This window comes from Eublepharis macularius, chromosome 8 (assembly GCF_028583425.1).
Source record: "Eublepharis macularius isolate TG4126 chromosome 8, MPM_Emac_v1.0, whole genome shotgun sequence".
In the NCBI taxonomy this organism is placed as follows: Eukaryota; Metazoa; Chordata; class Lepidosauria; order Squamata; family Eublepharidae; genus Eublepharis; species Eublepharis macularius.
In genome coordinates, this window is record NC_072797.1 from 49,715,731 (window position 1) to 49,738,929 (window position 23,199).

Here is a 23,199-nt window from a genome sequence, read left to right on the forward strand (position 1 = left end):
TCCTTCTCCTTCCATCCCTCCTTTGTGGTGTTTGGGGCCCTTTATTCCTCTGCAAGTAAGATGGCTGGGGGCACCTTGTTAAGAGCCCTGAAGAACTGGACCTTTTGGTCTAATTCACTTGAAACTTGAGGGTATTTAGTGGACAGGCAGCACTAGGTGCCCTGCAAATTTGGGGCCACTCCAGCCCCCAGAAAACAATAATTTTGGAATCCCAGAAAAACTGAAATCCTGAAATGGTAATGATGGGCCAAATAACAACACCTACACTTATACACTGTTCTTCTAGACAGATCAGCACCCCACTCAGAGCTGTGAACAAGGTCAGTGTTATTACTGGCCCCACAATACAGCTAGGGAGTTGGGGCTGACAGGAGCAGCTTACCCAAGGCCACCTACTAAACTCACAGCAGTAGTGGGATTGAACCAGTAGAGCAGTGAATTGCAACTCCACTATGTACCATGGAATATCAGTATTTATGTCCTTTCCAAAATCTAAACCCCCCAAATACTATTTTTCTCAGGTGCTGCCACCATAATTTATGTTAAATTCTACATCAGTTTCTTTGCCCACTGTGTCTCTAAGAGCAGACCACCATCTATAGTCCTTCCTTGAAATTAATAGAGGGTATCCCACCATCCTTCAGGTAGCCTTCCTCCAGCCTAAGGAGCATTCCTCTAAGTGGATCTTTCTCTTAAATACAGATTTACCTTAACACTGATGGGATTTAAATTTATTTTTAAGTCATTTAGGCTCTGCTGTACCACTTGATTATATATTCCAGATTCTCAAATAAAGGGAAAATAAATACGGCATTTCTTCCTAATAGTGAACAGCAGTTTATGTTTACTAAATTGTAAATTATCTCACACTTAAATGGTCCTTTGCTCCTCATCTAAGATCCTCAAAATGGTAGCTGTATTTAAATTTGATGATAAACAAATACCTTTGCCTTTAGTTAACTGTTTAATTAATTAAAAGCCAGATATTTAGTCTAATAATATATGAATTTAAGTCAATTCAGAAGCCTAACTGGAGGGGGGCGGGGGAGAGTGATTATATACACTCTCTCTCTCACTCTCACTCTCTCTCTCTCTCTCTCTCTATATATATATATATATACACACACACTAAATAGTTCTATACTAAATAGTTACTGAATTTACTGCAGAACTAAATTCAGGAATAATGAATGGAGAGAAGTTACAATTAAATTGGAAGGAAACTATCGGATCTACAGATTTTAAATCCTAAGATTATATTTCCAAAACTCCACTTAATTTCCCCAAACATATATGCTTGGTTAGATATTATTATTCGCTAAAATGAAAACGTAACTATATTTGAAATGAGAGAGAGAATGAAAGCTAAACTGTGGACAACTTCTCTCTTGCTGTTTTTTAATCTCCTCAGCAAAAGACTGAATATGATCAAGAGACTAATCAGCTAGTAAAGAGCATGTGGACACCGGCTAGTCTGAGTACATAATTTATTGTAAAAGGTGCTTTAATTTGAGAGCTTTGGGAGCAAAACTTGGATTTCTTGCTCCAAGGAGTTAACCACAAGGCTTGCTTTTCAATTTGAAGCAAACACACAGCTGCATTCCAAGATCCAGGGGGTATCAATACTCGAGGGTAAGCATGAAATCCAGATGTTTGCTGACTTGCAATGCTTCCTTATATTCTCTCTTTGAATAAAGGGACAAATTGCTGCATGCAGAGATATGTCACAGGACCATCATCTCAACATCAGCATGAGAACCAGTTGCAGCAACTCAAAGTTGTTATTTGAGTGTAAGCTTCCTATAAGAAGAAACTTAATTGCTTGTTATTTAAGAAAAAAAGTCAATCATTTTTATCTTTAAAAATCCATCTCGGAAAGCCTTATAGTTACTATGACTCACTTAATAGGAGGGATCCTCATTATTGGCTCAATGATTTTACTCTTTCAATCCATCACTGTACAAAGATAAATATTGAGACATTGTAAATTAGAGCGAAGATAAGACAAGGAATGCTTTTTGAAAGAGAATGATGTTAAGGCAAACAACTTTGGGAAATTTGGCAAGGGCCACATTCTCCTGAAACAGAAGCAGTTGATATCCTGCAAAGGTTGTTCTGCCCACTTGTGTTGCTTTGTGTGTTCATTTTTTGCATGTCCACAATGTTATATATTAAATTAAATGCTAGTTCTTTATATCTCGAGAGCTAAACATTCATCATCAGTATTTTTTTTAAAACAGCAAAAAAAGATAGGAAAAATGAGATAGAAATAATGTTTGCAAAATACAGTCTCCCAATTTGTTCAGTAAGAACTCAGATCTGGAGATAGCCTCACCGAGTGGGCCACTGCTGCTTCTCCCTCCAACCCATTTGCCCCCATTTTGCTCTCTGTTACATTGGGGAAAACTGGGATTCTGCAGTAGGAAGGCAAAATCAGCAGAACTGCTTCACTTTGTCCGATGATGGAAGAATCCCAGTAGGACGTAAACCAATACTTTTAGATGTTCACTAGGGTATTTTAACCATATACCTGCAGATATGTTTTTATTGTAGAAGCTATACCCTGCTTTTTGGTAAACACGCACCACATGGCTTATAATAAAACATAAAAAATATAAAACAGCAACAGTTAAAACATCACAGTTAAAAGTGTAGTCCCTATAAATCTCCTGGCAGAATTAAAGAAGTATTAAAGAAGTATTCTGGAATAAATACTTATTCAAATTATTTCAGAAGGCCTGTAAAGAAACAAACACAGCTTCTGGGGGCAGGGAGGGGGCAGACAATTAAGGATTTAGGATCCAAGGATTTGAGCCATTACAGGTTACATGTGGCTCCTTCAATTAAACTTGGGATGTTACTAGTCGTTAACACAGCTCCTGATGCATTGTATTCCAGCATAAGTCAAACTGCCCTTGCTGTAGCTTGTAAGCCCCCTGACCAGGAACTATCTTCCAGCTTAGAATCTGTCTGGTTCAGTGGCTAGTATTGGTATGAACATGAGTAACCAGGATCACCTATGTTCACCTATGAAGTAACACAGGTGACATTCTGCAAACAGTTTCCCCTCAATGTAACATATGTCACAGGGTTTTTTGAAAGATAAAAGTGAAAGAACTCTCTATGTTCTCTGGGCTACTTTGGAGGGAGTCTTAGCCGCATCCAGTGAAAATTGTATTTTATTCTCACTGGATCCCCATCTCAACTTTTTTTAAAAAATGTGCCCCCCCCCAACTCTGGTTCAAGTAAAGATCCACAAAATCCCACCACCTAACCAGGGAAAAATGCTCCAGCTCTCTAGCGAATAGGACAAACAGCAGCCCAGAGATTCTCTGCTGTGGTGTAATGGAAGGGGGTGTGTGTAAAAAAAGCAGAAGCTTCTCTTCTTGTTTCTTGACACCTCTGTATCCTAACATCTTTCCACCAAACCTTCTGCATGTGCCAGGAGGGCTAAAGGAAGAAGAGGGAACTAACGACATTGGCGAGTAAAGGCTGGTTTTCAAGCCAAACCAATATTTGTGAATCCTCTGGGGTCACTGAGCTTGGCAATGCTGTAATACTGAGCTTTCATGGAGGAATGTCCCTGATTAAATTAATGTAGTCTTATCTTTGAACTCAATGTTTACATTGTTTACAATGTTTACATTTAATTACTTAACTCTGTATTGCATTCCACTGATTTGGGCACTTTCAAATGGTTAGCAATTGTTAAAAAAAATCTCACGTACAGTGCTGGAGCTAAATAAATGCTAACTTGTAGTAGCGGTGTTAGGTTGTGTACTGGTTTGGTTTCCAAAAGTGTTGATGTTTGCACAGACTGAAGTTTGCCAAGGCACAAAAGGGAACTAGGTGTACATACCATTGATATTTATGAGCTTGGGGAGCCTTCTGTTATTTTAGAATTTGCTCAAAGTCTCACTGCTGAGTGCTTCATATTCTGCTTGTTAGTATAGACTTATATGGGCACACTGCCTTCCCCTTTTCTTTTTGCAAATCATTCCTTTAGTTATGTTATTTTGAAAATGTGCCCGGAATTCTTCCGGCCTAGAGACCCATAAATTATAAATAGCTATTACCTACATTTCTATTTAGTTTCAAATACAGGCAGAATGTATAATAAATTGATACATGGCCAAAATGTGACCGAAAGCAGCAAAATGAGTAGAGTAATGCTAACAATATATAATCCTGTTGAGAGGCCCAGTGCCCACGCTGGCCCAGTCTGACCATCACCATCACACTGAACTTACATTCCAAAAGGGAATGCTTGTGGTTACATCTGTGACTAAGCTATTGGTTCACTTCTACGCAGGAAGCTGTCATATACTAAGTCAGACTAATGGTTGACCAAAATCTCTGATTGACAGCATCTTTCCATGGTCAGAGGTCTTTCACAACACCTACTACCTGTTCCTTTTAATTAGAGATGCTGAACTTATGCATGCAAGGCAAAATTATGAGGCATTTTTTAAAAAATACAAAAACAAAAATACAAAACTTTTAAAAAAAGTTTTGATAAGGGAGACAAAATAAAGCAGCACATAAGACACAAAACAAAAACAAAATGCTTTAAAATTAATATTAATACTTTTAAAATAACAGGTAAAATCTATCACTGACCATAGTTATGAGAAGTGCTTATCATGGCTTCTAGGAAAAAGCTTACTGAGGCATGACACTGTAGTTGCCTTTCTAGCAGCTAAAACCCCCTGTTCATCAAAAAGTCATTTTGGTAGCCCAGGGGATTAGGCACAAACAGCCTGCCCATACATCTCTTCTTCCTTCTCTCTCCTGCGTAACAATATGGTGCCACTGTAAAGTGTGCCACTCTACTGCTGGTGGTCAAATGATGATGGACGGGATCCCTACAAGACTCTGTAAAGCTAGAAATGAGACTGGCACCAAATGCTGGAGAGCTACTCTTTGTCACAACACTAGGACAAAGAGACCCGTTCTCTGACTCAGCATAAGGCACCTCTTACAACCTTATTATAAACAAAGTTTAAGAATGTTTCAAAATATATGCTAGTGTAGAAAAGGGGTAAAATCCCCTACAATTTCATTTGGCATGTGTCAATAAATTAAAACAATTCACAGAATTTAAAAATAAATGTTGCATTGTCTTGTAGCACAAGACAAATATTAATGTTGCTTTGTCTTGTAGCACGAGACAGTATTAATCTTACACCATTAACAAAATTGTAGTCCCAATAATGGTTAGAGTTCAAAACACAAAGCAAAACTTGGTACATGCTTTTTGTCCTAATGCCCAAAGTTTAAAAAGAATCATGTTTAATGCTAATGTGTCTATTCCTTTAAAATACAAAGCAAGTTCTCATAGGTAAAATGTCAGCCTTTTCTCTTTTAGCTGTGTGTTAAAATGAAGGATATAACTATAAGATTGTTTTAAAACATACTGACTTAAGGTCAAGGAGTTCTTGTTCCTTCCTTTCAATCACACGTCTCTGGTTTAAAAGAAAGCTGCCAAACCCATGGCTATATTTATAGCTTTGCAACTCTACTAAATAGGAAGTCCGCTCTCTTGTTGGCAGTTGCTTCTATCACATGGCATGAGCAGTCCAATTGGAGAGTGTCTTTGAACAAATTTACTCTACCCAACCTGAGATAACCTTGGTTTTAGTTAAAAATACCACAGCTGGCATTTAATTGCGTAGGATAATAAAAAGTAGACTTTATTCCCAAGTAGTATTTATGTCTTGGGTAGACTCCCAAGGTAAAATTGTGGTTGATTTCAGGATTATTATTCCAAACAATCCAACCATCAAAACAGCATAGTTTCGAAAATATGGACATCTCTAACTTAAGTAGCTTTTTCCGTTTCCCATTTTCCCATTATAGTATAATTTGTTAAAGTAATGCAGAAACTGCCGCCCTTGTGTTAGCAATCAGGAGTAGCTTCATTTTATAATCACTGAAATAAAACTCAAAACAACCATACTTTTTATCGTGGGGATAATTTCATTGCGTAGTTGCTATTTTTAGATGTAACCGGGGGGGGGGGGGGGGAGAATGCAAATTCATAAACTTCTAATCTGACAAGAAATGTGCACCCCAGCAAACTGAACCACAGGATCATCCCATCGATGTCTAACAGGGCAAATGGAAAACACACACAGGCCTCTGTTCCTCATGAAGAAATGGTAAACAAAGAACTTTTGATATTGAAGACAGAGAAAGAGGACTCTCCAAAATAGAATCATTGTTGAATGATGCCACTGTGGCAGACGTTTCAACCTCGTAATGACCTCTCATCTTCCTTTCTGCCCTACAGCAAATGACTCTTCCTAGTACTCCACATTTAAGACATAAAGAATGCACATCTGCAGTAAGGTTTACATTCTAAATTTCCACAAAAGGAACTAGGATTTTTGACACAATTAGATATTTATCTGTCCACTGAAATGCCCCTCTTCTATAGCAAGGAATTTTGCCTTTTATCAAATTTCTAAGCCAATATATTTTACATTTAAAAAGACCGTTTCTCTCATTTTGTAGTTGTTTAACAGAATCGCAAATCAACTGTCTTTTCAAGTCAGCAAAACGGGCAATAATTATGCTGGCCTTTAATAAAACTGTATATAAAGAGAGAAAAGACTCACAGGAGCTCCTGTGAGTCTTTTCTCTCTTTATATATGCTCCTGTGAGTCTTTTCTCTCTTTATATACAGTTTTGAACAGGAGCAGCCTCTTTCCTTTCCGGCCTTTAATAAAAGGCCAGCATAATTAAAAATAAATAAATAAAAGTGTTCATATCAGTCCATAAACTTTTTTCAAAAATTGCTCTCTCTGCTAAATAGCTGGCCTCTGCTCTTCTAGGAGTGAAAAGTGTGTATGTGTGTGTGGGGGGGGGGAGGTATGCTTCAACAAACCAGTAGAGGGCACTCAATAGTAGGGCAGTCAAGTTCCAAACCAGTCTGGTTACTCTGCATTTTTGGGTGGCTGTTAGGGAGCACAAGCTTCAAACAGATGCCCAAGCGAAACAGAACTTGCTTAAACAATCTCAAAATCAGGAAAAGTTATAATTTCTTTATAAAGCTTCTGTGGGTTGAAAGACACTTTGCTCCCCCAACAGAAGTCAATGTGGTTTCTTCCAAACATTAACATTGCACATGATGACTACATATAAGAAAGTTTAGTTTAGTTTTGTTTGTGGGAAAGTTTTAAATGTAAGGATTATTAAGCAACTGGAAACTTGGGAACACTGTTGCAAGGAGGATTTTCAAAGCATCCAAGGTTAACCTAATTCTGTTCCTAATGATATTATACAGAGTTATTTTAAGACCAGCCCTGCACTAACTCTTTGCTGAGAAGTCCATAACAATTTTAAAAGGGGACGTAAAACATTCCTCTGTTTACCTGCACTGGTGCCTGCACCGGTTGTCAGCTCCCCACCCATCAGGCCACCTAGGAGAAGACAAAACAGTCAAACTGAGAAAGTAGCTAAAAGAAACCACAAAGATCAAGAGAAATTACAGCCTATTCCACAAAGCAATGCAGGCATTACTGGAGTACCACCTCAGCAGTTAGAAAGGGGGCTGTTTAAGGCACACCGACTTCATTCTACATACACTCTTCTACAATGTGCACAATCATTATTAGCTTTAAGGATTAGCTTTAAGGGTGCTTGATCAGCACAATAATTTTGCTTGATCAGGTAGTAAATAAACTATCAAGCGTTCAGATAAAAAAATTCTACTGCCCATGGTGTTATCACGGTTGTACTGAAAACTCCTGGGCTGCTTCTAGACTTCTTTGATGCTGAAATGGTATAATTCTTATCTGAAAGGATGAGACTGGTTGATATTCTATTTAACATTTTTTTCATAGTATTTATTCGTCTTACAGTGTTTTTATGAAATTCTTAGGCAGTGAAAATATATTTTAAAGCAGGATAAGAAAAAGAGTCAAGTGCCAATTGCATGTATTTTGAAGGCAAAGACTTTTCAGCCCCACACGATTTTTGGCAATCAATGTTTCAAGGATGAATTGGATCCTGCCCCTATGGCTAGACCACACAATCCTCCAATCCACAACCAATCCTAAAAGATGTTAACCATTTTGATCCTTGCAATACAGAAATCTGCACATCTGGTTTCCTGCGATGACCTTATGTGTGCCCAAGGGAAAAGATACATACTTTTTCCCAGGACACTTTCTATACACTTGGTTGTATACAACATCATGAATCTGGCGTCTCAAGAAACTGCTATCAGTGTTAATGAAATCAGAAAACCATAGAGATTTTGACTTTATACTATGCAGTTATAGGGCTAAGCACTTCTTTGGAAATCCTTCTGATAAATGTATGCATTTTGGGGCAATATTCTTGGTGTCTTCACAAATCGAGAGCAGGTGGCATTCTTTTATTATTTTTTTACATCTTCCTCAGACTGGAGACTGTGTTGGATTGTTCCAAGTTCAACATACTTAAGGCTGACTCAGTTTCATCCAGAGAGAATGAAGGATCCTAGTCTCTATTTATCCTACTTACAAGTAACTTCACATCAGCATCCGCGATAGACGACGATAGAATCTTTCTTATACACTGAGACAATCCAGCCTTGAGATGGAACAATACATCACGATCAATGAGATTCTAATGATCCAACATCACAAAGGCTACATTTAATTCTTAACTGTAGATCCAGATGACCTATTTCTTGAAAGATACAGCTTTTAAACCGTATGTCTAATTTGCTCCTCAGGTTTTATAGGGGACTCTTGAATAAAAGAAAATGCCTTTGTGTTCTATCTTTATGTTACATTTTAATCCTGTCCTTATTCCAACGTGCTCAGTGTGATCAATGGATTTCCTCTCCTCCGTGCTATCCTCACAATAACTCTGTGAGTTAGATTAAGCTGAGAGAGAATGACTAAAAGTCAGTCAGTGATATTAATGGCTGAAGAAGTACTGGAATCCAGGCCTCCCTACTATTAGTCCAACACTGTAATCACTTCAACATATTGGCTATCACAGCAAGATTGGCTCATATTCATATTCTAGATTAGTCTTCCTGAGTTTAACAAAACCACACTGGAGGTTATGGATTAAAACCAATGGGTACAAATTACTGGAAGCATTTTTTTTTACTGCAAACTCTGCGGATAGATTATCTCACAATGAGCACCCAGCAGATGTTTCTATGACTTGGACCATTCTTCTCTTCTTTCTTAAACATTTGTCTTTACATTAGCTTCTTTACATTTCTAGCCTTTATCTTCAGCTATTTATTTACCAATTCTGAGTTAGGATCCTTCTCAACTTTAAAAAAAGAATAACATTGTATTTTAGAGTAAATATGTTAAAAAGAAGAGCCAATCTTTTCTAAACATAGCATGGTGAGAGAAACAGGAGTAATTCTGCTACTGAACTGTGAAGAAAAAGGGCTATACAATGCCTACCTGTGTTACCTGCACTTGGTGGCCGGTGTGTCACACCAGGAGACATGCTATTGCGCTGTAAGGAAGGGTGGGCCAGAGGCAAAAGGTTGGGATTTCCCAGGGAGCTTACTGGGTTGCTGTATACCAAGCTGTTGTGGTTGGACACTGGGATAGAAACTGGCATCTCAAAGTTGGGTGGTGGAACAGCCTGTTCAAATGAGGGGAAAGGGAAACAGAAGACAAAAATAGTATAGAGGCACAACAGACTCAGATTATAGTTATTCTATAATTAGTTCAAATATTTTGTAACTTCTGGTTAAAACAGAGAAAACCATCAGGAAAGCTAAATGCTGTTACCAACAATGTTTCAGCCACCTAGAGAAGTATTTTAAAATGCTTAATGGATCGTGAACTAATATTCCTCCCCCCTCTACAATTTCTATATTTCATTTGTGAATATGAAAGGACTGGTTACTCCCAGGCGACTTCTCATGCTCATCACCATTCAAGAACTTTTTTAAGTTAGAGGAATAAAATTCACTAGACCTGATTTAGATTTAATCAATTTCTTCATTCCACTGAGTTCTAGGTGACCTGGGAAAGCTGTTGCAATTAGGAATCAGGAAATGAAGTGAATAGGCTGCTATCCTGTAATGAAGATTCTACCCCTCTCTCGTTTCATTTGTAGTTTGCAAGCTACTGATGTTATATCAGGACGATTGCCTTAGCAATAAGGGAAAGTTGTTTTTATTGGTCTTCAAAAAGTATTTATTAATTAAGCAAAAAAAACCAACTGGAGCATCTACCTGCGCATGAAGTAGCAGTTGGAATTGAAGTTCCTTGGAGAATGTTCCAAGGTATCTAGCTGAGAGAGTGTTAGATTCAAGAAACAATACAAATCCACTCATCAAGGAGGGGAACAAATTCTCTTGGAAACTGTTTCCACATGTATTTTACAGGAAGTATGCTTATGACCCAACTCTCTCTTACCAGGTGCTAGCAAACTAGTGGAGGTCAATAAGGTTATAGATAGTTGACCCAAGGTTAAAAGATGCCTTCTCAGGGAAGGCACTTCAGTTTGCAAACTGTTTTCCTTGACCGTGGAATCTATTTTAAAAATTCTCATAGAAGTTTTAGAGCTGGTCTGCCCACCAAAATCACCGCAGGGTCCACTGAAACATCCTTTGTCTAATGACAGTTCCATGAGGCAGCTGTAACTTTTTAGATCTCCAAGCCCCCTCTATACTTCCAGCATTGATTGGGTAATTTTTGTGCTCAATGTACCTCTTGCCTTTGTCACATAGCTACTGCCCAAAACTGCTTCCCTGTTAACAGCTTCCCTGTTGTTTTGGTGGCATATCAAGCACATAATTCATCTGTATCACATGAGAACTTCAATTTTAGCAGGACAGCAGTAGAAATGCTGCAATACTTGTGTACCTCACTGACCGACATAATCACAATGGGATATGAGCATCTGCCACAGGGAAACATTGCTGCAGCAGTACCCACTCTGCAAAGATAACGAAGGGTCTAAGGGTTACTCTGGATGTTTCAAAACAGCAGCTGAATGTCCTCTTCCCTAAGCTATTATGAAATGGAATATCACATAAGGCTGCAGACAGAACTAGCTTTTAAAACAGATTAAAGTAATGTAAGAAGCATCACTTCCCATAATGTACGCTACACTTTCCCCCACTTTCCTGCTTTCACGTCTGCTCAGTAAGGTATTGCAGGTTTTTCAAACAATTCAGAAACTTGCCAAACCCGTTTACCAGAAATGAACATGGGATGGGTGTATAGCATGTGAGGAGCAATCCCTCTGCCTTCAACTTTGTTGTCTTCAAACCTGTTGTTTGTTTTTAACCTCATGGGCTGTATAATCAAGTGCAACTTGCACTTTTTGTGCTTGTACTGTTCTATTAGAATGGCTGAAAGTCTAGATATTATGAGAATCAGAGTCATCATGACAACTTTGTTCTTGTTCTGAATCCTGACATAAAGTTTATTTAGCCAAAAATGAAACAAAAAAAGAAAAAATGCTTCTACTTGCACACTGAACCTGTCCTACAAATGGGTTACGTTTTTCAGTACATATACCACAACCCTGGAAAAAGCATGACTTATGATCCAGGCTTAGTTTCTTAAGGAACATGTGCACTGTGTAATTTAAAATATCATACAATTATGTATCCAAGGATAGAAACATAATAGGTGAAATTCACCCTTTATAACTCAAAGTACTTGCACTTGGGTAATAGGATGGGAAATTCCTGGAATTGTGAGCTGGGAATAGAATCTAATCCCTCTCCTCTTTAAGAACCGGTGAAAAAGCTGTAATTCCAGCTCAACTCAAGTGTTGTTCAATATTACAGAACAGGCTGATGGATTCCTTCTCTTCTGAGCAGATTCATATGTAGCCACAGGACCACTTCATATCCAAGAGCGTAGGAGCAGCTCTGCCTACTCAGTGGTTCATGTGTAATGAAGCCTCCAATTTTTACCACACAATAGCAACCTCTTATTTTGCAGTCTGTAGCAATGTGGATATCTGAGGTTTTGTGTGGCCAGTAAACAAAGATGGTTTGCAATATAAAGCAGCCATGAATTACTGGCAAACTCTAGAAATCAGGCATTTGTACTGAAAAAGTTTTATAAAGAATTATTTGGGATTTTATATCATCTTTTCCATTTGTTATTTACACTTAGTTGGTCCAACTTGTCTAAAACTTGAAAAACAAGATGGTGTGATACAGAATTACACAGGACATACGTTGTATTCTATAAATTTGGAGGCGGAAGTAATGTAAGCCTATATCAGAATGGGTTCAACAGTTTCATTTCCAACTTGTCTTAGTAATCAGGCCAATGTAAAACCACTTGCCCTGGCAGGCTGCATAGGAGGATTGGAGAAGGACATACATAGCCATCTCTCCTTTCGATAGGCTGTTACAAGATAATTATTTTGTACAGTTGTACAATGTTATTGCACACTTGAACTCCTTTGTCATTCTGATTCACTTCAAAGACTTGCACAGATGTACAACAGTGGGTTGTTCCATGTTTTTAGAATATTCTCTAATTCATATTGAGCTGTATGCTTGAGCAGAGTGCAATGTTAAGGATGGTAAAGGTGTAAATGCCATTTCTAGATAACACCAATGGAAAAGAACTTAGGGTGGTCTAAAAAAGCTGGGAAAGAAATTACAAATGTATAGCCATGATGTTATGTTATAGTATTAGTCAGTTAGGCGCATCCCAGTTCCTTCATTTTTACATAAATTAAAAATGGTTTTGAATCCCACATCCTCTCCCCATTTTTATGGAGAATAAAAATGGAAATAAGCCATCACAAACTAGCATAATTCCTACTTATTGCAGATATTCAAGCATGAAAGAAACAGGCCATTTCTCAGCTGTACTTCATGCTTCTTTTATCAGGATAAAATGTTGTTGCATCCATAGAATCAAGCCAACGACCATTTAAAAAATAAATTTGTGCAAGTTACATAAACAATAAAAATACACATACAACTTCAGAGATACTTCAGTAAAACAAATACTGAATGTAATAAACATCCTTTCAAGACTTTTTTATGCCCAGGAAAATGTGTCCACTATATCATAACTATCTTGCCCTTCCCTACTACAACTTCTGGCCAATTCTACCATATTCAATTCAATTTATATCAGTCTCAAAATCATGCATCAGATCAAACATGAATTCAATATGTGGTGATGAATGTAATATTTCTGATCTATTCAAAGAGCAGAAATTTGTGAGCCACATACCAGAAAATATTTTATAATCCGTTGTCCATAATTATGTGTGCCTTGCTCTCTCTTTTCAACCTGTATTGGCCTCAGAAGTATTTTACAGTACAGTGACCTTCACAGCTGCTTATGTTATAAGCTTGCACAAATAAATGTATAATTGCTATCAGATGTTTTGTCTCACATGGACATCAGTCTCTTTTAGGCTAACAACATATAATTCTTACCTAATAAATATATTCCTGGCCTTTTATTTGTTCCTTGTGAGCCCAAGAACAGGGCTCATGCTTGTATCATTTTTTCCTTTTCAAAAATTATTGTGAAGACCTGATTACTTCATTATTTCTCCACCCTCCCCCACCCCCATTTTTCATAGCCAAATGGTGTGATGAATTTAGGTCATGTTTGATTTCACAACTGGAAGAAAACAGAAACAAGATTCAAGGGACAGAGTGTACATATCTTTAAGAATGAGGCAGCTTGGGAGGACCCCATGGTGCTGTGATCAAGCAGATACCCTCCCACAGACACTCAACATCATGACCACAGCCCTGTGAACCTATGAATCTGCCCAAGTCAGACTACTGGTCCATCCAGCTTAATATTGTGTAGTTTGGCTGGAACAAGGTTACCGAATGTCTCGAGATGAGGTCTTCCTGAGCTCTGCTGTCTGAGGTCCTTAGCAGCTGGAGATGATACATATTAACCATGGGTGCTTATACAAACAAAGCATGTACTCTGCCACTGAGTTCAGATGGTACAGGCCACTGTGGTCCATCTAATGCAGCACATGATTGGGTGGACCTCAAGTGGATTATACAACTATCCCATGCAATTAATATTAACATAAGCTTGGAATCAAGCCCTGTTGCAAATATTTCAGTTCTAAATTTTCCTTTTATACTCAGATATGGACACAATTCTTGTGCAAAAAATTGTAAAATAGGAGGAAGCAAATAATCCCTTCCTAGCTTTTGTTTTTGACTAGCTTCACGGGAGTGGCATATCGTTTGCATTTCCAGAGCACAGAAAATAAAGAGCATAGAATACGAAGAAACAATTGGACCTTAGAGATCTCATGACATGCAAGCAGAAATGAATAATGCTCTGGGAATACATTAATTCTTCCAAGTAAGGTATCTCCTCTCCATGATGTGATATTCCACATCATGAGTAACATTCTGTTACAGTGAAAGTATTCACTGTATTCAAAGTATTCAAATCACCATTTTAAAGGTTTGTGGTGAGCAGTCCACAGAGGCAACCCCCCCCACACACACTGTCACTGGCTATATTCCACACCATTTCAGAAGATTTTAATGCACATGCCTGTACCTTATGGTGTGCAAAAAAGCAATATGGTAATATCAGCATACTTCTTTTTCAAAAACAGATACTTACTTATTTTTATTTATTTATTTATTTATTTAGGTCATTTATAGTCTGCCTTTCTCACTGAGACTCAAGGTGGATTACAGAGTATGAGGTTAATACAATCAGTATCAAGTAAGTACATTTCAATACAATACCATAAGGTAAACATATACAAGTTTAAAGACATAGCATTAGCAAGGATCCAAGACATAGCAGAGATATTGAAGCAAAACAATCAATTCTAGGACTAATATTAGACAGTATGGAGCGATGGTTGTATATAGGAATACACATTTAAAGCAGCAGATAATATATGAGGCAAAAATGGTGATGAAGTCTATGATCCCCAACCGTGAAGCACCCCATCCCTACAATACAGCCCTCCCATTTGAGTAAAAATAGTTTGATTTTGCATCGTTTACTGAAAGCCAGGAGAGTGGGGGCTCTTCTGACTTCCTCAAGCAGGTCATTCCACAAGATAGGGGCTACCACAGAGAAAGCCCGTGTACAGGCTGCTGCTGACTTTACCTGTGTGCAGCCTGGTACCTGCAGGAGACACTGTTCAGATGAGCAAAGCTGCTGGCGAGGAACATAGGGAGGGAGGCGGTCCCGTAGGTATGTTGGACTAATGCTGTGAAGAACTTTGTATGTAATAACTAATACCTTGAACTGAGCACGGTAAACGATGGGTAGCCAGTGGAGCGACTGTAGGATGGGAATGATGTTCATGCTCCTGCTTGCTTGTGATAACAATCGAGTTGCAGCATTTTGCACTAATTGGAGCCTCCTAGTTAACTTAGATGGGAGGCCAATGTATCGAGCATTACAATAGTCAAGCCTTGATGTTACCATAGCATGGATCCAAGTGGCCAGGTCAGCCGTGTCAAGATAAGAGGCCATCTTCCAGGCTAGAGTCAGGTTGTAGAAAGCATTTTTTGCCGCTGCCTTCACTTGTTTTTCTAGTAATAACGCTGGATCCAGTATAACCCCTAGGCTCTTAACCAAGTCTGCAAGGGTCAGACAAACTCCATCGAAAGTGGGGAGTACAATGTCCTTCAAGATCTCTGCCTTCCCAACAAGCATCACTTCAGTCTTGTCTGGGTTCAATTTCAATTTGCTGTTTTTCAACCATTTAACCACAACTGTCAGACAGAGATCTAAGATTTCCACTGCATCCTGTGAGGACCTGGATAGCGAGATATAGAGTTGGGTGTCATCTGCATATTGATGACATCCAACTCCATAGCTGCAAATGAGTTCTCCTAAAGGCTTTACGTAGAGGTTGAATAACATGGGAGATAAGATTGCGCCCTATGGAACGCCACATGATAGTTACCATTCTGGAGATAGTTGATCTCCAATGGCCATCCTTTGAGTCTGCTCCAAGAAAAACGATTTAAACCAGTCCAGGGCACATCCTTTGATGCCCACTTGTTTCTAAACGCTTCAACAGGATGGCATGGTCTACTGTGTCAAAGGCTGCAGACAGATCCAACAGAAGCAGTAAGGAGGCATGGCCCTTGTCCATATTCAGATGGAGATCATCCACTAAAGCTACTAGTGCTGTTTCTGTCCCATGCCCTGGTCTGAAGCCTGATTGGAAAGGGTCCAGAGCGTTACAGTTATCCAAGAAGGTCTGGAGTTGGTCAGCTACTGCTCTCTCCATCACGTTGCCCAGGAAGCGCAGATTAGAGACTGGGCGATAATTGGCCACATCATTTTTGTCTCAGGATGGTTTTTTAAGTAGTGGATGGATAATCGCCTGTTTGAGCTGTCGGGGAAAGCTGCCTTGAGTTAGTGATTGATTTACAATAGACCTTAGTGGCTCACTTATGCGGTCCGTACTTGAGGTAAACAGCCAGGATGGGCAAGGATCGAGCGCACAAGTAGTGGTTTTCATAGACATCAAGATCTTGTTAAGATCTGTCATTGTGATTGGTTCAAAGCAGTCCAAATATAAGCAGCATAATATATTTGGCATTTCTTCTATTTCGCTTGCATTGCAGCTAGCATCTAGATCTGAGTGTATTCCTGTTATTTTATCAGCAAAAAACTTAGCAAAGGCCTCACAGTTAATTGTCTGTTCTTGGGACCTTGAAGGTTCAGATTTAGGGGTTAGGGGGCGTCTGGATATCTTAAACAATTGGGATAGTCATGAACTAGCCAACGCAATAGTTGCCGAAAAATAACATTTCTTTGCAGCTTTCATTTCCACTTCATAGGTCCTCCAGTGGGTTCTGTAGCATATTCTATCTGCTTCTGCGTGAGTTTTTATCCAGCGCCTTTCTAAATGTCTTCCAACCCTCTTTAAGTCAGCCAGCTCTGTGGTTAACCATGGGGCTGGTGTCCGTCCCAAGGGCTGGAGCGGCCGATAAGGAGCAATGGTGTCAATGGCTTCAAGGAGTGTTGCATTCAACATTCCTACAGCAGCCACCACAGGGCATGTGTCTGGGATTTTAAAATCCCCCAAGGGATCTAGAAGGGTCCATGAGTGTGGGTGAATCATTTTAACTGGACCCCCAATTTTGTGGGGAGTTGGAGCTATATTAACTTTTGCCTTCAATGGTGGTTTGACCATGGTTCTGGCCAAACTTCCAATGTTGCAACAAGGTTTTCTCTTAAAGGCTCAGTGCAAAATATTAAGTCTAAGGTGTGGCCTCTTTCATGAGTAGGGCCTATCACAATTTGAGAGAGACCCAGGGTTGCCAGAGAAGCTAAAAATTCCTGAGCCCGGCCTGACTTTGAACACTCAGCATGTATGTTGAAGTCTAGGTGTCTCCAGCACTATGTCTGCTAGCAGCTCTGCCAACTCAGAAAGGGTGCTTATGGGGGAGCTATACAATAGAGTCCTAAAAGTTTTCCCAACATTTGAGTTCTGTCAGAAATTGACAAATATGTTATTCATCCCATATTGTGGTATCATCATGCGGCTTTTCAGGGGAGATTGCAATGTGCAGCCACCACAGGAAAAAATACCTTAAAGGACAAGTAGCATGATAAAAGTATCCCTTTGGTACTCCTAAATTTATGTGGGAACAGGCCCCCAGTGAAGGCAGAAGAGACCTTTATGTGAAGTTTTTTGGGCTGAAACAGTTCATCATGCTTAGCAGGGCACACCCACCAGAACTACAGACTCTGGCTGTTGCAGGACTGCTAATGGCATGCACAAAACAGCACAGTTGGTCGACACTCTGTGCAGGCCTTTCTGTGCTCTCCTTTTGCTGTGGCCTGCACAAGGCCAATCTGTGTCTCACTGTGCTCATGCATTCAGCAGTCATACAACAGCTTCAGCCTTTGGTATTAGCAAGGAGGTGTCGTTACCATGCTGAAAATAACCATGTGATGCGGCCTGACCACTTCCTAAGTCCTCGTGAGATAATTCCTCCAACATAGACTCTTCACTTTTAAAGTGCCACCTTTGAATACTAGTTGACCTCTTAAATTTTACTAGTCTCCAAATCTAATTCCCCACCTCAATTTATTTTGCCTTGTCAATCCTAATATATGCATTTCTAGAACATACTCACATCTTTTCACAGAAACATGCCCCAAACGGTACCTTTATTCCTTTTATTAAAGCACATGGCTTACACACTCTCCAAGATCCTGCACTGGAAAAAGGAAAGTTGGAATACACAATCCCCTGCTCATGGTGACCACTTTCTCCTCTGCCAGAAGTACAGGAATGCACAGTTCTGTCCAGAGCAAATGAGACAAATAAGTTGCTTTCCGCAATCAGTTGTTTGGCCATAGGAAGGGGGGAAAGTAGTTGCAGAGAGCACGGCAATCATGTGCACCATCCTTGCTGTCTGGACAAACTGAGCCAATCTAGATGACTCAGCTGAAGCATTTAATACACAAGCAATATTTTATTGACCCACAGAGTAAAAATGTTTTTGATAAAAGACTTTAACTTTTTAGCACCTCTGCTCAGGATATGGTGCTACATGCTTCTCCTCAACCCATCCACTAAAATATACCACTGACAATCTCTCTACACAAGGCATCTTACACAGGGATGCTCAAATGAAAGATCTTATACTTGTTCTCCCATTGTGGATACACATGCACTGCTAGGGAGGTAGAGTACACAAAAAAGCCTACAGAGAAAGTAAGTCACTTAAGCATACCCGTGTAAAATGTCTTGCATAGAGAGACTCTGAGTATGATTTTAAATATAGAAACTTACTGCCAGAATCCACTCATGATCAGGAATGGGTTCCTGCTGTAGGTTTTGTTTTGCTTTAAGTGTGATATGCTTTCTTGGAAGAACAAAACAAAGAAAGTAATACGGTTTCACAGTCTTTAGAGGCTTAGTGTTTTTACACAGAGAGATAATTATGCTCGGTTGATAGACTTGGAAATTACCAAGGCCAGGCTCTCTATGCTTGCAAAAGAAGAGACTCTCTGCTCTGTTCCTCTAGAAACAGAATGATTTCTGGTCAGATCCTAGCACTCTTTGAGCCACTTTCTGTTGATATAAAGTTTCATAAAAGTCCATTTTGGTCTCCACTGTAAAAAAAGTCCAGACTTTCCCCACCTTCAACAGTGCAACTTAGCAATGTTGCCTACCAGTTGCTTAGTCTACAGTTCTAAAGGTAGTTTCCTGGGACTAAACCCTATTAAATAAAACTAGACTTTCTTCCACTTAGGACTGTTTCTACAACTACATGTTTGTGTTGTTCCTGTAAGTATAACTTCTTCCACAAAAGACAATTAAATATTAAACTTTTTCCACAAAACACAAATATTATTTGATAGCTTCTACAAAATCCCTCCTTCTATCATAACAGTCCCTAAAGTATTATCTTCTTTATTTGTTAATACTATAATAAGGGCGTTTCCATAATAATTTAATAGTGCTTTTAAAATATAATTATTTCTGCTGAGTGCAGAGATGTACATTCATTACATGAACTTTATGCTTGTATTTAAAAATTAATGAGAAATATTAAGAAGCTACACCTGTAGAAGTTCTATCCAGTAATGAAATGCATGGGAATTCTTGAATCTGGAACCCTTCCTGGAAATCCCATTTGAACAGAGGCATCTTTTTAATTCCCCTGTGACAGATCTTTCAGCATAGCAACTGAAACAGGAAGGCCAGCAGTGGAAAGCTTTCTAGCAGGTGAAGGAAGAACAGGCTGGCGGTTTCACAAGACATTCAAGGCACTCAGTACTACGGCTGCTGTGTTTTTGAGCAACATCTTCATGTTGAAGCTTAGCTTGCTAAAATCACAGAGGCAACATCAAAGCTCTCCCTCCGACATATGGCATTAGGCAACTGAGAAGAGCGTGAGTGCAAAGGGTGAATGCATTCAATTAAAAACTGCATACACATGTTAAGCATTATGGAAAAAGAAGAGCTCGAAAGGAACCTTGGCCCAACTTGGAGCTTTTCTGGTCTCTTGGGTACAATGTTAGTTTTCCAAAAGTTTGTGAAAGCAAGACTTTTAGTTCAAAGGCCAGATCAATTCAGTCAAGTGTTCTTTAATATATATAAAAGATCCACTTGCCTAGGAATGAGTTACAAACAGTCCAAAAATGTTGAAATTGTGGAAGAAATTCTTAAGAGCAAATGCCTCCCATCTGGATGTTGACTCCTGCACATGAAACTGACTGGGTGTCATAAGAGACTGTGAGCATTTTGTATACAAAGGGTGCTTTTTTGCTTTTGCAGAAAGAGATATTTTTGCCTATTTGTGCAAAATAACTGTTCATTTCTGAAAGGGTAATCAACACATGCCTGATCATTTGTATCCATACAGGAAGATGCACTCAAAAGATCAGGAACAAACCAAACAAGCTGTGAGTTGGTTGTTTATGATGAGAACAAATCTCATACCCTTCTTCCTTCCCCTGTCCTCCTCCCATTTGCACCACTCCAGGTCTGAAGATAAGAATTTCCTGGTTTGTAACTAACCACACTTTATTGTCATATATTAACCGGGTGCTTTAACAAATTTCAGTTTGTCTACAAACCAAAATTTTTAAACCACAGCTTAATCATGCTTTGTTGACAAGAAATAAACTACATTGGGTTGGATCCTGTATTTCTGTTCCACTGCTGGTGGTATTTTCCTCAGGCTCAAAGATGCTTTTCCTGAAACAGGGCTCTCATCAACCTCAGAAAAGACCTCAGAAAGGCCCTTTACACTAGAGATGGGCACGAACCTGAATACGAACCAGCCTGGTTCGTGGTTCGTGAAGGAGTGGTTCGTGGAAGCTCATTTCCACGAACTGGTTCATTTGGTTTGTATTAAAGGGGAAATGGCCATTTAAACTTTTCTTGCCACTTGCAAGTGGCAGGTCCCTTTAAACTATCAGCTGGCAGGTGCGGATCCTACCGCGGCAGCCATTTGAGGGGTGGAAAGGCCATTTTTGGCCTCCTTCACCACCCTGCGGGCCCGTGCAGCAGCGGAGGAGGCTGAAAATGACCTTCCCGCCACTCATGGGAAGAGGAGGAGGAGGCCGTGGCCGCAGAGAAGACAAGGTAAGCGTATGGGGGGTGGGGTGGGAGATGGGGTTTGTGGGGTTTGGGCCATTTAAAGGGCCCTTTAAACGATTAAATGTCCCTTTCCCTGCTGCTAAGCAGCCGGAAAGGGGCATTTAAACCCCACGAACCACGAACTGGTTCGGGAACTTGCCCCAGTTCATGGGATTTCGTGGTTCCTGGAAACCCACAAACCGCATGGTTCGGGTTTTTTGTGGTTCATGCCCATGTCGACTTTACACCAGAGAAAGTGCCACTCATCAACAGAGTGGACCTACACTGCCTGATTTGGATGACAGTTCTAAACCAAGAAGTCTTCAGTCTCAGCACAGAACTTGTGCAAGTGTGAGGACCACTGAAGTTCATTCTTTGATTAAGCAAACCAAAATAGAATCAGTGTGGTATAGTAGTTACAGTGTTAGACTAGGATCTGGGATATGTGGGCTCAAATCCACACTCAGCCAGAGCTGCCAGCCAGTAGCTGGCAAACAGTGGGAGCCGGAAGGGGGGCAATATGGGTGCTGTTGGTGCAATGCCAATTTTAAAATGTATTTTTCTCCTGTCAGCTGATAGAACAGTTGCAGGCAGCGGGGAGTGCTGGTGGGACGTCTCCCACCATAGCGAGAGGTATCAGACATGAACAGCGGAAGTTGTATTATTTATTTAATTACTATAGTCTTTTCACAAATAATAGAGGAAACCCTTATTTGGGGACTGGTATTTAAGCCTGAACATGGTTGTTCTTGGTTTATTTGGTTTATTACATACCGTAGTCCCTTGTTGTGGTTTAGCTGATAGAACAGCGGCAGGCAATGGGGAGTGCTGGCAGGAGGTCTCCCACCATAGTGAGAGACATGGCAACCCTACTCAGCCATAAAGCTCACATTGTGACCTTGGAACAGTGATGCACTCTCCTAACCTACCTCAAAGGGTTGTTGTGATAATAAAATAAGGAAGAATCATGTATGTCACTTAAAGTTCTGGAAGAAAGGATGGGATTGGAATGTTCTAGATAGAAAGAGCAAATACTTGCATCCAAAGCAAAGTTTATTTAAACTTGGCAAATGTTTCTAAGAATGTATCTAGGACAGATACTTCTCTCGATTACGATGTGAGGCAGGCTCACAGCTTACAGTACATTTGTGTTTCACAGCTTAAACCAGATCCAGAGGAGATAGCCATGTTAGTCTCTAGCAGCAAAATAGTAATGAGTCCAGTAGCACCTTTAAGACTAACCAACTTTATTGTAGCATAAACTTTCGAGAGACACAGCTCTCTTCATCAGATGCATCTAATGAAGAGAGCTGTGGCTCTTGAAAGCCGATGCTACAATAAAGTTGGTTAGTCTTAAAGGTGCTATTGGTCTTTTTACTATTTTGCAGTTTAAACTGTTTTTGCACCTGTCCCACATTTCTATGCATAAAGGCTGTATGCTTCTTGGTTAATATACTCTAGTAAGTGCACTTTTATGACATAGGATGCTTGATCTAGATTACCCTTTAATTATTGTTTTAAGACAGTCGCTTGGAAGAAATAAGCCACTGCAGCTTCCCACCGAGAGTGAAGTCACGCAACAACAACAAATCCATGCTCAGTAGTGCAAGGGACAGGGTAGAGATCCCACTGATCTGCCCTTGGAGAAGGTCAGCAGGGGGACAGTCAAGACAGTGCAGGGCAGTCAAACCAGTCTGGTCCACATGCAACACATTCCGGGGCTGTATCAGGAGCCAGTGGTAGATTTGAGTCCATATCTATTTTGTGTAGGGTCCAAAGAGCCATAGTTTGCAACAGAGGCTCTTATTGCATTTATTTGCATTTTCAGATGTTTTCAGAAATTCTAGAGGTTAACTATTCCATCAGAACATAAGAACATAAGCAAAGCCATGTTGGATCAGGCCAGTGGCCCATCCAGTCCAACATTCTGTCACACACAGTGGCTAGAAATCCAGTGCCATCTAAAGGTCTGTGACGCATGGTAAACTAGTTGTGTATAAGTCTTAAATTCATACATTCGGTTTAAGTGATAATCTCCAAATGATAAGTGATAGCCACACAGACCTCAAACTCCAAGCATGTGTCTCATTTGCACTCAGCAAGAAAAAAGACAACAAACCCATAACATAATCATGTGATAACCATATCTATAACCAGCTACAG

At 39.7% G+C, this 23,199-nt stretch overlaps 1 protein-coding gene across 11 annotated transcripts in view; it reads right to left on the minus strand.

Moving 5' to 3' along the window:
• MEF2C (myocyte enhancer factor 2C) overlaps positions 1-23,199 on the minus strand; it is a 199,391-nt gene that overhangs the window by 36,683 nt on the left and 139,509 nt on the right. For all 11 annotated transcript variants that reach the window (XM_054986346.1, XM_054986356.1, XM_054986353.1 and 8 more), the window contains 2 exons: positions 9,423-9,609; positions 7,377-7,424 (listed from right to left, as the gene is read on the minus strand). In XM_054986346.1, coding sequence (XP_054842321.1) covers positions 7,377-7,424; positions 9,423-9,609 — 235 coding nt within the window. The remainder of the gene's footprint in view (positions 1-7,376; positions 7,425-9,422; positions 9,610-23,199) is intronic.